At 49.6% G+C, this 15825-nt stretch overlaps 8 protein-coding genes across 8 annotated transcripts; 5 read left to right on the top strand and 3 right to left on the bottom strand.

Moving 5' to 3' along the window:
• Positions 1-1364: 1364 nt before the first annotated feature.
• Positions 1365-3493, top strand: Z518_01110 (uncharacterized protein; the record flags this gene model as incomplete). Its single annotated transcript, XM_013421711.1, has 5 exons — positions 1365-1848; positions 1912-2001; positions 2085-2231; positions 2299-2969; positions 3062-3493. The coding sequence occupies 5 exons, from the start codon at positions 1365-1367 to the stop codon at positions 3491-3493; spliced, it is 1824 nt and encodes a 607-aa protein (XP_013277165.1).
• Positions 3494-3618: 125 nt separating this feature from the next.
• On the bottom strand, positions 3619-5440 carry Z518_01109 (uncharacterized protein; the record flags this gene model as incomplete). The annotated part of the gene is made up of 4 exons (XM_013421710.1): positions 3619-4380; positions 4460-4969; positions 5035-5275; positions 5337-5440. 4 exons carry the CDS (start codon positions 5438-5440, stop codon positions 3619-3621), a joined length of 1617 nt encoding a protein of 538 aa, XP_013277164.1.
• A 643-nt stretch (positions 5441-6083) lies between these two features.
• Z518_01108 (uncharacterized protein) lies at positions 6084-7143 on the bottom strand (the record flags this gene model as incomplete). Its single annotated transcript, XM_013421709.1, has 4 exons — positions 6084-6409; positions 6472-6605; positions 6662-6919; positions 6968-7143. The coding sequence occupies 4 exons, from the start codon at positions 7141-7143 to the stop codon at positions 6084-6086; spliced, it is 894 nt and encodes a 297-aa protein (XP_013277163.1).
• A 569-nt stretch (positions 7144-7712) lies between these two features.
• Positions 7713-9148, top strand: Z518_01107 (uncharacterized protein; the record flags this gene model as incomplete). Its single annotated transcript, XM_013421708.1, has 3 exons — positions 7713-7854; positions 8352-8906; positions 8961-9148. 3 exons carry the CDS (start codon positions 7713-7715, stop codon positions 9146-9148), a joined length of 885 nt encoding a protein of 294 aa, XP_013277162.1.
• Positions 9149-9556: 408 nt separating this feature from the next.
• Z518_01106 (uncharacterized protein) lies at positions 9557-10474 on the top strand (the record flags this gene model as incomplete). Its single annotated transcript, XM_013421707.1, has 1 exon — positions 9557-10474. The coding sequence occupies one exon, from the start codon at positions 9557-9559 to the stop codon at positions 10472-10474; it is 918 nt and encodes a 305-aa protein (XP_013277161.1).
• Positions 10475-10850: 376 nt separating this feature from the next.
• On the bottom strand, positions 10851-11360 carry Z518_01105 (uncharacterized protein; the record flags this gene model as incomplete). The annotated part of the gene is made up of 2 exons (XM_013421706.1): positions 10851-11153; positions 11223-11360. The coding sequence occupies 2 exons, from the start codon at positions 11358-11360 to the stop codon at positions 10851-10853; spliced, it is 441 nt and encodes a 146-aa protein (XP_013277160.1).
• Positions 11361-12659: 1299 nt separating this feature from the next.
• Z518_01104 (uncharacterized protein) lies at positions 12660-13116 on the top strand (the record flags this gene model as incomplete). The annotated part of the gene is made up of 2 exons (XM_013421705.1): positions 12660-12915; positions 12941-13116. 2 exons carry the CDS (start codon positions 12660-12662, stop codon positions 13114-13116), a joined length of 432 nt encoding a protein of 143 aa, XP_013277159.1.
• A 364-nt stretch (positions 13117-13480) lies between these two features.
• On the top strand, positions 13481-14840 carry Z518_01103 (uncharacterized protein; the record flags this gene model as incomplete). The annotated part of the gene is made up of 2 exons (XM_013421704.1): positions 13481-13534; positions 13593-14840. 2 exons carry the CDS (start codon positions 13481-13483, stop codon positions 14838-14840), a joined length of 1302 nt encoding a protein of 433 aa, XP_013277158.1.
• Between the last annotated feature and the right edge of the window lie 985 nt (positions 14841-15825).

Below are 15825 nucleotides of genomic sequence, written 5' to 3'. Positions count from 1 at the left end.
AGGATGTGAAACAAGGAGGGCCCGTGAAGATGGCACCAGGCGCGTTTGCTGGGAATGTCTCGGGAGAGCAACCAATTGATCCTAGTTGCATGAGCGTTGTCCGCATGATGGACTCCACCAGCAACAGGAATCTGAGCCATAGAACAGGAGAACCGTTCACAAGGTGTGGAGCATACCCTGAGGGCGTTCGCCAGAGGTTGTCGACAATGAAAGTGGACATCCAGGCTGCAGCAACAAGAGGGGTTTCAAAAGGGCCAAACAGGACTCTGCAACACCAAGAAAGTCTATATAAATCAAGAATCTAGCAACAATGAGGTGAATGCTTCAATTCTGATATTTGGAATCTCGAATTGTGCGATTTACTAGAGTTTCGGTGGGGTTTTTCAGGTACCTCTCCATCGTGCGGATAACGCTCGCACAACTAGGCTCAATTGGTATCCAGTAGGGTCGCTGTTGCACACGATTCGCTGTGGGTGGTTGCTCTCCCGATACATTCCCCCCATAACCGCTTTATTGAACTGACAACAGCAGAGATTATGAAGTAGAAATGGTCCATGGAATGGATCCGATCAGAGGGGGGATATAGATGTCAGGGGTCACGTGCCAAGGATCACTTGGTCCCGTGACAGAGGGATTATAGACATGGTCCACGGACTGGATCCGATGGAGGGTAATAGGCATGGCCCATGGACTGGATCCGATACATAGGGTATGAAAGTTCGACGTGGAATAGATATAGGACTTGGCAAAAATAAAAGGGGCCCACCAGTGTATAACTAACTGACAGATGGGTGCCACAACTTTCAGTCAGACAAGTTCAATTTAAGGATCATAGGGGATACGTGCCTATCATCTTGGCCACCAAGTTCCCAGCTCAGCTCCAGCTAGAAATGCCTTAACAGTTCGTTTCTATCTAGGTAGGAATGGAAGGAGGCCTTCACTCTGAAAGGTGCTGCTCTAGTTTCCTAGCCAGCGGATCACCTTACTTATTTCGAAGATTCAGGAGTGGAACAAGGGACAGTAATTGCTCGCTGACTGTCCCCAGCTCGGAGGCGTAGGACACCTTACTACTGGAATGGAACCTGCCCTTCGCTACCAACCACAGCCAGATCTCCACGGGATACGAGTATTCTGATTCCCCAGTTTCTCCAGGACACGGAGGGAATGAAGTCAGATATGTCGCTGTCATGCGGTGATAACATTCTGCAACCCCGCTGCTCCCCACGTTTGGATCCGCTCGCATGGATCTCAATGCGCAATCAATCAAGTTTGTCTTTCTCGGCTCTGGGAGAACATTCACAAACAAAAAGTTGGATTCAGCAGAGGTTAGCCATTTGAATGAAAGGTGACAAAATCAATTCAAGATGATTGCAATATCGGCCGAAGACTATGAGATTCTTGAGCAATATCACTCGGAACCAAGAAAGATCAAGATCATCCATATCGGAGCTGGGGCGTCTGGTCTGTTGTTGGCTTACAAGGCCGAACGATTTCTACGGAATTACGAATTGATTTGTTATGAAAAGTCAGTTTCAGAAAGCATGGACAACTTCATCCCAAGACCCCGTGTGACAAAGAAACCGACTTCAGACCAATTTTCTCGATGCAGAAACGACTCTATCGGAGGAACGTGGTACGAAAACCGATATCCCGGCTGTACTTGTGACATCCCAGCGCACACATATACCTATACTTTCGAGCCAAATCCCGAATGGTCTGGCTTTTACTCCTTCTCGGACGAAATTCAGACTTATTTCGAGAAGTTCTACGAGAAATACAAATTGGCACAGTACGTGCGGCTGAACACGGAGTTATTGAGTGCGACTTGGGATGAGAGCAATGGAGAATGTGAGTCATGACCATCCGGATGCGCTTTGGTTGGACTTGTTGTGCCAATATCTGATTTCGTAGGGGAAATTGAGCTGAAGCATGGAGACAAATTGTTTACAGATCGCTGCAACGTGCTGATAAATGGCTCTGGAGTTGTAAATAAATGGAAATGTGAGTAGATGGCTCATTTTTGTCCCTCTCTCTCCCTCCTTCTCAGGGGCTTTGAGATTGCATCTCTGACAGGTTAGTTCCAGGGCCGGCCATTGAAGGACTTTCTACATATAAAGGCATACTATCTCACAGCGCGAACTGGGACACATCCATTGATTGGAAGGGCAAGACAGTCGCTGTTCTCGGCACTGGATCAAGTTCCATCCAGATGGTTCCTCAATTAGCTCAGGGTAAGAAGAAGTTGTCTCAAACAAAGTCGCATAACAGAAACATGCTAAATCGAAGGATTGGTGCTAGGTTCTCAAAATTTGACTGTCTTTGCCCGAAACATGACCTACATCGCTCCTCAAGTGTCAATTACCGACGCGCAGATCGTCCCAGAGGGCGAAAAGCCAGCAGCAGCGGGCAAACATCTCTACGTCGAAGCGGAGAAAGAGAGGTTTCGAACCGATCCCGAATTCCACCTTCAATATCGCAAAAAGTTAGAATCAGCCCTCACAGAAATGTTCCCCTTGTTTCTTCGTGGGACGAAACTCAATATCCAAGCACGAGAAGACATGCGAGCCAACATGTTAGCAAAAATGGGACTCGGACACGAGGAACTCGAGAGATTTATCCCCAGGTGGTCCCCAGGTTGTAGAAGACTGACGCCTGGGGAAGGATATCTTGAGACGCTGATCCTGGATCATGTCAAGGTCGTACATGACGAGATCGTCCGATTTACTGAGACCGGACTGGTGACCGCGTCTGGGGAGGAGATGGACTTTGACATCATCGCATGCGCAACAGGGTTTCATATTGCGTACACGCCACATTTCAAGATCACGGGCGTGAATGGTGCCGTGGTGCAAGACGAATGGAAGGAGACGCCAAATATCTACCTCAGCATCACGGCGCCGAAGTTTCCCAATTATTTCGTCATCAACGGTCCAACGGGGAACTGGGGTCAAGGTTGTGCGTTGCCATCAGTAAGTCTAATATTCCCAGGTCTTTTTTGTTTTTTTCTGGGCCAAGAAGCCCGATGAAGACAAGCTGATGTCGGATTGGTGTGTGGTTGTAGCACGAAGTTCAACTCGAATACGCCCTCCAATGCATCAAGAAAATGCAAGAAGAGCATATCCTCGCCATGGAACCGCGACAAGAACCCACCATCCAAATCAACAGACACATCGACGCGTGGCATAAGGAGAAATCAGTCTGGGCCGAGGATTGTAGATCTTGGTATAAGGATAACAAAGTCCATGGTCGCGTATACATTTGGCCTGGAAGCCTTTTGCATCATCTGAAGACGCTCAGGACGCCGAGGTACGAACATTATGATATTCGATATAGAGACGAAGGAAATATGTGGGCTTTTTTGGGCAATGGGAGGACGGAACTGGAGGCGGAGTTTGAGAAGGGGAATAAAGATGTGGATTTGGCGCCGTATATTAGGAGTAAGGACGAGGCCTGGAGTCTGGAGATGCCGATTGAGGTGCCGAAGAAGATGTGAGGTTAAAAGTCACAAATACGGATTGATACTATCTAATTAACCCCCAACCCCCCAGGGGCAGTGGGCGGAATTCGGTTATGTTTCTTGGACTTTTCAGACTCGACGAGTATCTCTTACAGTACCGGCTAATTCACGAAGCCCGCAATTCCTTGAACAGCCTCTACCTGCGCCCGACACGCCAAATTTGCCCTCGAAGTTACACAGTCAAAATCACTGTTCACGACCGCATTGTCCAAAGGCAACAGACAAGGCCAGGTGACTTTATTACATGACCGCAAGGGCACACCGTGGGCGATGTAGCACGCATCTACCTCAGGCTCGTAGAGATGAGGGTACTTGACAAAGAAATTCCCGTCGAGTCGGAAGCGGTCGCCGCCCTCGGCAATCTTGAGGTGCCGGTATAATTCCCAGGTATATTCGCGCGCGTGTAGTAGTGCGTATAGATTGGGAGCGGGAAGGTGGATCTTTGTCCTCGCGGTCTGCTGGATGGTGTTATTACTTTCAGCCTGCATGGCGTCGGATAATCGGGATAACGAAAGCAATGTGGGATTTTTTTCCAACCCGGTAACGATGTCAAGCACACTGAAATTCACAGATAAGGGCTCTGCGTTGGCGACCAGCTCCGACAAGTCCGCCTGCACCACGTACGCTTTGCCAATGTGACCGCAAATTTCGTCCAGAGATGGGTCAGAAGAGTGGTATTGGATCAAATTGTCTCGTAAGAAAGGGAAGACGCACCAGTCGATTATGGCTGGGTGGGGAACAGCCGCCATGCTGTCAGTTTGGCCACTGTCTCGCTGCCATTGGTGTATTTGAACCATGGTTCCATACCTTGCCAGGCGAGTCTGACGAATGTCGAGACGACGCGGGAGATGATTCGAATGAGGCTGGAGATAGGAGTCAGTCAGTCAGGCTTTCAAGTGATTCCGAGTTTTCTTTAGGATGAAATCCTGTGAGGATGCATACCTGTTGAAATCCGGGCTGAAACTGTCCTTTAAAGCAACCAGTCATCACGCACCTTTCGTACGCTTCAATGTGTTCCGAATATTTCGATAGATTCATCAGCTGGAGATTGCGGCAGAGAGGAAATGCAGCCGCACCTCGAGAAAATGGCGTCAAAGCCGGCTCGAACGAAATTGAGAGTCCACGGTCTGGCAGTGCCAATTGCCCGTCGGTCTCTTCAAACATGTCGTTCGTTGATAGCATCTGAAGAGTCCGCTCTGAGGGATATGTCTCTATTGGAGGTATGACATTGTAACCGTTGACGACGCCTGAATTCTGATCCACAGAGGAGGCAAACGGCATATCTTCCGCAATGGTGCCGGATTGGATACGAGGAATGTTGTAATCGACCGTCATGGCCATGTCGACGGGCTCTCCACACTCGAAGTCCGTGTCAAGGTTTTGGAAACTTCTGTCATTGTCGTTTGCAGAAGATGATGACAACGAGGCGTTGCTGTTGTTTTCATCCCCAACCTGACAGCCATGAGATCCCATAACTTGCCGGTGAATGATTGAGTTTGGGCCGTACAAACACTTACAAATTTACTCTCTCGATCCCCTGTCATTGAGTCCACGATACTCTTTAACGTCGCCTGGAGACTTTTCAACCTCTTCTCACACTGCCATAGCCGTTGGCGTAGCACTTCATTCTCCTCTGCAAGTCTCTTGTTGCGAGCACTCTCTGAGTCGCTGAACTGCTTCAGGCGCTGCTTCAATTCGTTGAGTTCCCAGTTTTGCCGTGCGCGGAATGCTTGTTGAGAGAGCCGATTGCGTAATTTTCTGTCAATGGATATTATTTTCAGCGAATCTGGCTTGTTGAGAATAACTTGGTTAGGCATACCGTTTCTCTGCTGCAATACTACCTTTCTTCCCTCCCGAGTTTCGAGATCTTAACCCGGGGCTGTCTACGGCGGGCTCAAACGAGTGCGAAAGTTGAGAACTCATCTTGCATCAAATGTCCGCCAATGTCACTGGATTAAAAGTGATGGGTAATGCCTAGCATGGAAGTCAAAGGATATTAGATCGGTCAGATCTGGTAGAGGAACCCGAGGGGGACGTAGAGCTGTGGAGAGCCTCGGTTAGGCTCTGAATGATTCGAGTCAGTGCATGAACGGAGAGGATGGATTCGCCTCACAGACAGAAAGCATCCCGCTAGGTCTACACTGTAATAGCTGATTTTCGGAGCAGCGGAGAAGGCTGCTTGCTGATATAACAAACGGATATACGAGCCGTAGAGCGGATAATGTGATGGAGATCATGTTTCATGCTCTCCGTTCATATCTTTGACCAGCATACTATCTCATCCATGCTGCTTAAGAGGACATAAACAACGGGATTTTGTTTTGTCATTCAACGTCGGACCACGGGGTTTTCCTCTAATGTCTGATCTCAACGGCAATCCTATTGGTCATGAACTTCGATATATCTCCAATCAAAGTGCAGGCAATGATGGACAAGTATCCAAATGGAATGCTCACATACCACGTCCACTTCAGAGCATCTGCATATGCCCAACGTGTGCCCATCGTCGCTGCTTGGATTATTACTGGCGTGACACCAGTAATATTCGCCACGTCCGCGGGACTGGTCAGAAATATCGGCACAAATCCGTCGTGGATGATTGTGGAAGACCAGCTTGAATTGCGAATTCGGCGACCTTTTCTGGAAGCAGTGGACTGAGCTTCTCTATGAAGACGTTATAGTAGATGGAATAGCCAATTGCACCGCCGATGAAACGGACAGAGAGTGTTAAGGCTGCCGCTGTTGCAATCAGGGAGTCTGGGCAAGCAGTCATGGCGATTGTGGGCGCAGGAACGACGACTCCTCCCACTCCGAATCCGGCAATGGTGGCTACGGCGACAGCAGCTCCGGGATTTGTGGGATCAACAGCAGCCAAAGCACCGGTAAAGGCGGCTATGGGAGGTAAAAGTCAGCATTTGGATCGACCTCTCAGCAGCAACATGAAGCCAACCTACTCATCAGGACGCAGGAAACGAGTAGAACTTCTCGATTGTGCCCTTTCAAGACCGTAAGCATAGTATTCCCCACTGCAGCTCCGACAGTGATAGCAGAGGCATAACTGAGGCCCTTGAGACCGACTTGAACGGGGCTACATTTGAGTAAGTCACCCAAGTCTTCTTGCCCATGAGATGGATGATCACGTACTCAGGGTCATATACAGCGCTATAAGTAAGCGGTGCAAAGTTGATGAGTGAGTAGAAATTCATTCCTGCAATGAATGCAATAGCCAGGGCCATAGCAACGACACGTTGACCGGCGAAGAGGGCACCTGGCACCATAGGATATCTGGCCCACTTCCATACAACAAAGGCGGCAATGAGAGCTGCCCCAACGAGCAACATGCAAATGACGAACGCACTTCTCCAAGGGCGATCATAGCCTCCGGATTGAAGAGCAATGAGACTTTGTCACAGTTAGCCCTACCCAGAAAGGAGGTGGAAGAGATCTTACAAAAGGAGGATCTCGGAGATTGAAAAGAATGCGCTGCGGTGGCTACGACAACGATACCCATCATGAGCAAGACGGACCCTCGAATCGAGATGTTTCTTCTTCCAAACATGTCCTGTAGATAGCCACAGAAAGGACAGATAGAAGCCAAGGCTAGTGAATTTGCAACCGGAAGCCATGAGGATGTAGTTGCTCCTAGATCGGCAGCAATATAGCTCAGGGACCCTTTTATCCGTCAGTGAGACATTCAAAGAGTATCCGTCGCTTAACCTCCGACGAAGTAGATCGGAACTTGTGAACCTATTCCGAACAGTCATCAATAACTATATCCCTTACATGGAACTGGGGCATCAGCACTTACCGACATAGATACTACACAAGGAAACGGTTGCAATAATTTGCCTTGCTGTCTAGTTGATATGTCCATCCGAGTCATCGCCCTTGGCCGCGTGTGCTTTCTCACCATCGACACCATACGTCTCGTGATGCTCTATAACCAGTTGCGTCTCGTTCTCTCGACGGTTGGCTTAAGTTCTTGCGCGGAATGAATCATGGCTTCTAGGATGTCGGTTGATGAGAGAGGCAAGAATTGATGGATGGAGTGGATGCGAAGGAGGCCTGGCTTTCCGGGCACAACTTATACCAGTAATTGTTGTCCCGAAGCGTGGGTCTTATATAATTCCCAAAGAGAAGTATCCACCCAACACATTCCTCCCCATGTGCAACGTCCCCGGAAATTGAGCGAGTCATGGAAGAGCTTGGCCCAGAAGAGTCCTTGCGAGCTGAGAACTCTGCCGCGCGCTCTCCAGAAGTGCGTATCCGAACTAGATCTGAGGCGACGAGCCAGAACATGACCCACAAAACCCGAGTCAGAAAGTACGAGCACGTTCGTAAGGCTCTCCCTCGCGCGTGGACGGAGAAGGATAAGGCTTGCTTTGACAACCGAAGTTCCGAGAGGAAGACGAGACTGCGGAGAAAGTCTGGGGATCGTTGAACTGACAATGAGAAGGCTTACTATCCCTGTCAAGCCCTGAATTGTTGAACTCCACACAGTTTAGCTGACCGTGAATTAGCTCACTGGCTAGGATCAAGAACTTCCCATTTCCATCAACCCGGCGTTCCTGTTGACATAACTTGTAGGATCTCCTGCCACCAAATATTGACACGGAAAATGGATGCCCTGTGTCTTGTTCTGTTTGTAATTTTGAATCAGAGAACGGTAGATCCGACGAGACCAAAAAGGCGATGCGCTCCACATTGTGGTCTCAGGAACGATCGCCCATACAGTGATGATTTCATAATTTCTTCTTTCATGTCGGTCAGATTCGTATAAAAGATATCTACTAGAGATATCCATTTCCCCAGCCACCTTGATGCAAATGGGAAGTTTTCCAAGGACAGACCTTCGTGGTCACTGGTGGAGGGTCTGGAATTGGACTCGCCATCACTCTGACTCTCTGCGATCGAGGTGCCACAGTATGGACACCGGAGCTATCACCAAACCCGCCCGAGGAGCTGAAACCATTAATCGAAAGAGGAACGGTTCATTTCAAAGGAGACATCGATGTTGCGAGCCGGACGGCCTGCAAGGCATTCATGGACGATGTCATCGCAACTAGTGGGCGGTTGGATGGACTGGTGAATAATGCTGGGATTGGATTGACTGAAGGTCCCATCGCCTCAGACGACGCTTTTGATCGCATGGTCGACGTGAACCTCAAAGGAACCTGGAATTACGGAACGCAGGCACTTCAAATCATGCAAAACCAAGAGCCAAGGGGGCCATGGGCTTCACGAGGGAATATTGCCAGCGGTGCAGGGCTGAGAGGAGTGAGCTGTTTGGCGGTGTACTGCGCGACAAAACATGCACTGATCGGACTAGCTCGATCATGGGCTCTGGATTTCGGTTCGTACGGTATTCGAGTCAATGCTGTTGCGCCGGGTGAGTTTCTCCACAGTGGGAGGATGGACATGGTTTCTGACTGAAAGAGCATAGGCATCACAGAAACACCAGCCTTTGTGAAGCGTGTAAGAGAGGAGGAGGGCTTCCTGGACACTCTGCCCAGTAATCCTATTAACAGATACGGGAAACCCTCTGAAATCGCGGCTTCGGTGTCATTTCTTCTCTCAGACGAGTCTAGTTACGTGACGGGTGACGTTCTTGCTGTCAGTGGCGGCAGCTGAGGACTCTATCTCAGGGTGGAATGGAAGGAGGATGGTTGATCATCGCAAGATAAGGGAGAAAAGGGGGTTTCCTCCCGTCTCTCCGAGATAGAAGTTTCAGCATCTCCTCGACTCTCTTCAAACACAAAAAATATCTGTCCAGGTATCGTCGATCACATCACGCGATCACAGTGTCCTCATTCAATGCCAACGTAAAACATTCTCAATCAAGCCCTCTTGCCAGGAGATGTGCCGGGCATCAGGAGATCAGCCAAGCGGTGGTAAAAGCGGCGACACATGCGGACCCGAAACAGTAGGGCCCTCAATATAATATGGTAATCATCAACCTCAATCTTCGTCCTCATCAACTTATCGGATGAGCCTCCAATTGCTCGATATATCGCATCATAACGCCGTTTAGGAGTACTCATGTCTGCCACTCCATATCTAGATTCCCTCCGGAAAGATGGGTTCGTCAAGATCCCCAACCTCTTGCCGCCTCAACTCCTGCTGGCAATGAAGGCGTCGTGCAAATACACGACGGAGCGAGCAAGACAGGGCAAATGGCCATACGTCCGGACAGTCCCCAAACAATACCCGCCATGGCAGGAATGGAAACCGGGCGACAACATCTGGGGCGTACAGCACCTTCTGCACCCCGACATGAATACCCGCGACACTTTTGCCGAGCTCTACTTTTCCGACGAGGTGTTGTCGGTGGTCAAAGAACTCATCGGTCTCAAAGACGACCCACAAGGTGATGAAAAGCTGGTAATGGAACTGTTCAATCTACTAGTCAGTCCGGCCGAAGGGCAGGATTTTGAGCTGTGCTGGCATCGAGATGATATTCGGCCCGATGTCACTCCGGAAGTGGAAGAAAAACAACTCCGAGAGAAGAGTCCCCAGGACCAACAGTTGCATGCTCAATATAACATCGCCCTCTTTGAAGACTCGTCCCTAATTGTTATTCCGGGCAGCCATCGGCGCATACGGACCGAGGTGGAACGGAATGCCGCTCCTTATGAGCCTGACTTACCGGGGCAGCTGGTGGTTGAGCTGCAACCGGGTGATGCCGTGTTCTACGATAGCAATATCCTCCATCGTGGTGTATATAAGGGGATAGACGCGTCTACCGAATTGGGTCGGATGACTTTGCATGGATCTGTTGGCTTGGCAGGACATGGGACCGAGCGAGCACGTCAAGTATTGCAGCATGCTGTTGGAGAGTGGGTTGACAGGGCGCAGTTCTCCATGGAGGGGTCTAAAGCTGAGCGGGCCGAAGCCATGAGGAAGAGATTGATGGATATGGGTAGTGGGAAAGATTGGGGATATTCGCTCGTAGGTTGAGAGGATTGACGTGGGCAGAACGGTATGGTTGCTTATACTCAGGAAATCTCCCTGAGGTTCTTCAATCGACGTCTGGAGGCTCTTGTCGCTTTTGCTCCAATGGCCGTGATCAACCCTGAAAGGCCTGATTTCGGCGTGAAATACCCCGAAAGATCTTTGAACCTCTCGACAGTCACCAAGTATATGGCGGTATGTCGGGGTTCAAATGCTCCTGCGAGGGAACTCCATCATAGATATACCTCTCATCCACCTTTTTCGATATCCGTTTTCTCGACCCTCGCCAAAGTTGTACGCCCTCATATGTCGTGAGACACAACATCAAACTCCAAAATATCAGTAACGTAACAATCAATCTGCGAGGTGAGAGCATTGACACTTACCAAAGAATACCCGAGACGGCATTGAGCACATAGCTACAGTACAGCCCAGCCAAACCAAGGTCGGTGAATTGAAACTGCATCAGCTCTGCAGTGAGTTGAATCCCATTGGCAACATCATATGCATAGGTTTCGGACAGATTGTGAAGACGTATGTTCAACGCGATGAGGACGCCTGTGGTGGCCAGCCAGGAGATTAGACTGAGCAGTTCGAAGGCCAGATGAACAACTTGTTCTTTTCTAGATTCGTAAAAATCCTCGCTCCACCATCGGAGAATGCAGATGATGAGAGTACAAGGGAACTATTAGATATCCGGCGTTAGTATGTGCGAATCTCAAGGTACACGGAGAGAAGTATTTGCTCTACGTACCGACCACCACACAAAACAGTATGCACACTGGGCGCCGAAACAGACGGCACAGAAGGCTGCGAGGATAACGGCGCAGAAACCGACAACGAGCTGGAGTATCTGAATCGTGGTCGAAAGCCCATGTGGTAGCGAAGACATCTTTGCCTCGCTGGAGTAGGACCGTATCAAATGGTTTCTCTCGGGTGCCTCTTAAGTGTTTCCAATGAAACCCGACGGAGACTGTTGAATGAAGCTTACGTTGCCATAACTTTCCGTACCATACTTTTCCGTGCCATTGATCCATCTCTGGATGACGACAGTCAGCCTGGAAGTCCAGAATGATTGGTTTTGTCTCCTGGGGCTACGAGGAAGGGTGTCGCAAACATTTCTTGAAGCACTCTAGCCTGTCAAGAAAAGCAATCTATCTGACGACGGTTTCGTTGCTTTTAGTGGGACCTATTCCGCATGTATCCGATCTGATTGACCCATTTTACTCTCCCTGTGTGGTGTTGTTCTGCACCCAGAGGCCATACCTGGGTACCTGGCTGGTCTCATGACTTCATGTAAGGTTCAAAAAAAAGAAAAAAAAAAAAAAGATCGTATAGAATAATAGACAGGTGTCTTGACATTTGGGGGTCGTACAGTAGAAGCTTTGGGGCCAACAAGGCTTGTCCATTGCTTCGAAGGTTCAAATAAGCATAAGGTGCCTTATTACTCAGCCGGCCCCTGGAGAGTCTGCCGCTGAGTCTGTCATTTTCAAAACAACGACATCGAGTAAAGCGCAATATCAATTTCTGATTTGGGATTTCAAGGCCACATTGTCAAAACCGGAAGGTGGAACACGGCACGAGCCAACCTCACAATTCTTAAAGCCTCCCCCAAAGGCCGGGAGGAAGGTGTTCAAGCGGTTCGGGCGGCTGAATAAGTCCATTGGTTCGAGGGCGAAAGGTAGGTCTCTGTATGACGCTACCGACGGGTACGCACGCGGAACACCTTTCGAACTCTCGTAGACATGAGGGATTAAGATGAAAATCCAGCATTCGGCCAGTGTGATTGCTGCCATCACTGCTTTCATTGCGTCAAATGTCGGCCACAATCCTGACGGATCCTAGATGTGCTCTGAAACCTTCAAATCATATTTCCAGGTGCAGGTGTTACACATTGTTGCGACGATGGTCAGACCAGCCTCTCGAATGGTCTATGTTTGATGGAGGTATACAGAGTCCCCTCCGTGCGGGAGATAATGTCATTAGCTTACCTAGTCACTCGTGGGTTTCTTCATTGAACACAGGTCTATATACGCACAGTACCTGAAACAACGATGCTTGCATTCAAAGTTGTCTTGACCCTCGTCTGGACGGCCTGAGGACACGGTGCAGCGACATCCATTGGTGTTGTTCTGCGGGAGGTAACACAACGCCATCCTATCAAGATCCCAACATCCATCTTTTCCCAATCATGGAGCGAGCAAATGCCCAGACCACATTCGCATTCGTTCAGGGTTACAGCATTGCACCAATCGCAAGTATTCTTACGGATGGAGGAACGAGGCCGGTGACGGTGACGATGACGTTGACGGCCACCACAGCTCTGTTGGGATCTCTGGTCACCATCACCACGACATCAACAGCTGACGCAACAACCATCTCACTATGTGATTCTTCTCAGTCTGGAGGCAATGAGTTGACAGCGGGACTCGGAGACTGGCCTGGGGGTAGGATCTCCACTCCCGGTAACAGTTGGATTTCGCACATTCCTCCTTTTTCAAGAGAGAAGACACTACTGGTCTTCATTGAAATCTCTGCCACCTTATGAGGCCTATGGCACTTCCGCAGATGGCCCTGTACCTCAGGTGCTAGCTCCCGCGGCAAGCTCCAAACTTCGTCTGTGGTCACGAATAGGCAAGAGGACGTGAGTGGAGGAAGAGTCGATGGAGAAACTAAAGTCACGGATAGAGGTGCCATGATGATTGTAATCGCAGCTGAGGATCTGTTTCGTAGTTGTCGAAATACGTGGAGTGTCGCGAACGGTCCTGAGGCTGCCTTGTGTCTCGCCGTAATATCTGGTACTGTGGAGTACAAGGCCCACCCTCAGTATTTGACGGCAATCATCAAATGAACCCATCATGACAAAACCCTCTCTCTAACTTCACCTCCGACAACTGCACTGACACTTGACATGACTGGCAAACGTTCCAGCTATTCTTAGTCATAGAGAGTGGGACGACGGAGCAAGCCACACATCAAATATCTCCTTTTACCACATCTGTATTCTGTACAATGTCCGCTGAATTCTCAACCACCAAACTCAACGCAGACAGTCATGTCCTGCTGGTATGACCTCCGCTCCCCTCATCAGTGTATGGAATGGCGATTAACATGGCCACAACAGGACCAACCTTTGCTCCGACTGCCCCATGAACTAGTCAAGCGGAATTTCAGGACTACCCAACGATATGTAGAGCGTGAAAGAGACCACATCCTCCCGACCCTCAAGGACACTGCGAACGCGGCTCTTAGCTCCTCACAAACCGCCGAACAGACCCTGGCTTCCCTTGACGCCATGATCCAACGGATGCAGAATTTCAAACGCAAACTGGAAAAACTACATACTGAGGAAGAGGCTCTACATGATCATTCGGCCAAAAGAATTAAACATCTACAAGATCTCTATGAAATCCCTTCCCTCGTGGACGTCAAGTATGACCAATGGTCGCGGACCCGGCTTGACCGCCTCATTGTGGACTATCTCCTCCGCTCCGGCTATGCCAGAACCGCCTCCTCCCTCGCCGAATCCAAGCAAATATCTCACCTTGTGGACCTGGACACATTTGTGACTTGTCACAAGATCGCCTCGTCACTTTCCCGTGGCGAGACGAAAGAAGCTCTGGCATGGATCAACGAGAACAAGAATTCTCTCAAGAAACTGATTATGACACCCTACAAAACCACCAACCTCGAATTTGAACTTCGCCTCCAACAATACATTGAGCTTGTCCGGGCAGGAACCACGGCCAAAAAGCTCGAGGCGAGGTTGCACGCCCAGCAACATCTCATGCCACATGCCGCCTCACGCTCGGAATCCATACTGCAAGTGGCTGGCCTCCTGATCCAAACACCAGATACCGACGCCGAGCCATACCGAACACTCTTTGCGCCGTCTCGCTGGCATCACTTATCAAACCTGTTCGTCGAAACTCATCATACGTTAATGTCCCTCCCAGTACAACCGCTTCTCCACGTGGCTTTGTCTGCCGGTCTCTCCGCCCTAAAGACACCAGCATGCCACAGTGCTTACAATCCAGCGAGCTCCTCAACCCCGGGACATGCACGCATCGCGACAAATACCTCTCTCTGCCCAATCTGCAGTATGGAACTGAACGATCTAGCCCGCAATGTACCTTATGCGCATCACACGACGAGTTCAGTTGAACCAGACCCAGTCGTCCTGCCGAACGGGCGAATTTACGGTCGAGAACGACTCGAGGAGCTACAAAGAAAACTCGCAATGGCCGGCCTAGGCGGTGGAGGGGAATGTGGGATGCAGGATCTACAAATTGGGAAAGAAGGAGAGGTCCGAGATCCCACGACCGGCGAGAGTTTTACCTGGGGCCAGGTCAAGAAGGTGTACATCATGTGATTGGGAGAGGCTCTACGGAATCTACTTGCATAGAAAGAAAGGAAAAGAAGGGGAGAAGAGGTCGAAACAAAATATATCTCATCCAAGACATCACGCAGCACTATCAACTCAATAGCCGTCAAATCCACCGCTTGACTAGATTCGAGCTTTGCTGCGACTCTCGATCCTATCTCCATTCAGCGCGCCGTCCAGGAAAGATCCCAGCCTATACCCGATTCAACAAAGGCCAATTTTTCCGATTTCGGCTTCAGGCCCGCTTCCATCTCCGTGCCAATCTCGGACCGGAACAAAAGGGTTCTTGAGAGAACTGAACAGAACAATAGTGGGCCAATATACCCCGATCAGACTCCCTCATGGGTTCGCCGGGTAATAGATTGGCCACAAGCTCGGCTCAGGTTCAGGGAGGCTGATGATGTGTGAATAATGGATTTTCATTGTGACGAATGTTTCAGGGTAGTCCTCTCTGTCATACCTAGACTGCTTAAGAATATATTGGTTAGGCTATGAACTGTGCGGCCCCCCCAATCCGTCCCGGCTCGGCTCAGGCCCGTTTTGGTTTACATTTGATGGTATATGTACTGAATCCATTTGCTCCACTATCTCAAGACGAAAGGGGTAGATGAGAGAAGAAAAAATACAAAGAGAAAATAAAACACAACACATGACTGACTTTGCAGCGACTGCCATGTAACTGCGAACAGGAACGATGTGCTTTTGACCGCTATACGAGTAAGTGTCCCAATGGGTGAGAGTAAGGGAGTGACCAGATTTGCTACTCCACACACTTTTAGAAGGCGTGCGATCTACCATGTACCATGTACCTGTGTGTCGAGTGTCCCCGGAGAGTTACATGTTTGTTCATGTTCATGTTCATACTGATGGTTCATGTTATCTTTTCTCGATGTTCGTCCATCCGTTCGTTCGTTCAAACTTCGCTGACTGTAACCCCTGGCACCCACCTCTGTCTATCCTCTCTCACAGAGCA

The sequence above is a fragment of the Rhinocladiella mackenziei genome (assembly GCF_000835555.1).
Source record: "Rhinocladiella mackenziei CBS 650.93 unplaced genomic scaffold supercont1.1, whole genome shotgun sequence".
NCBI classification, from domain to species: domain Eukaryota; kingdom Fungi; phylum Ascomycota; class Eurotiomycetes; order Chaetothyriales; family Herpotrichiellaceae; genus Rhinocladiella; species Rhinocladiella mackenziei.
The sequence above is the reverse complement of the archived record's forward strand: the minus strand, read 5'-3'. Positions and strand labels throughout refer to the sequence as shown.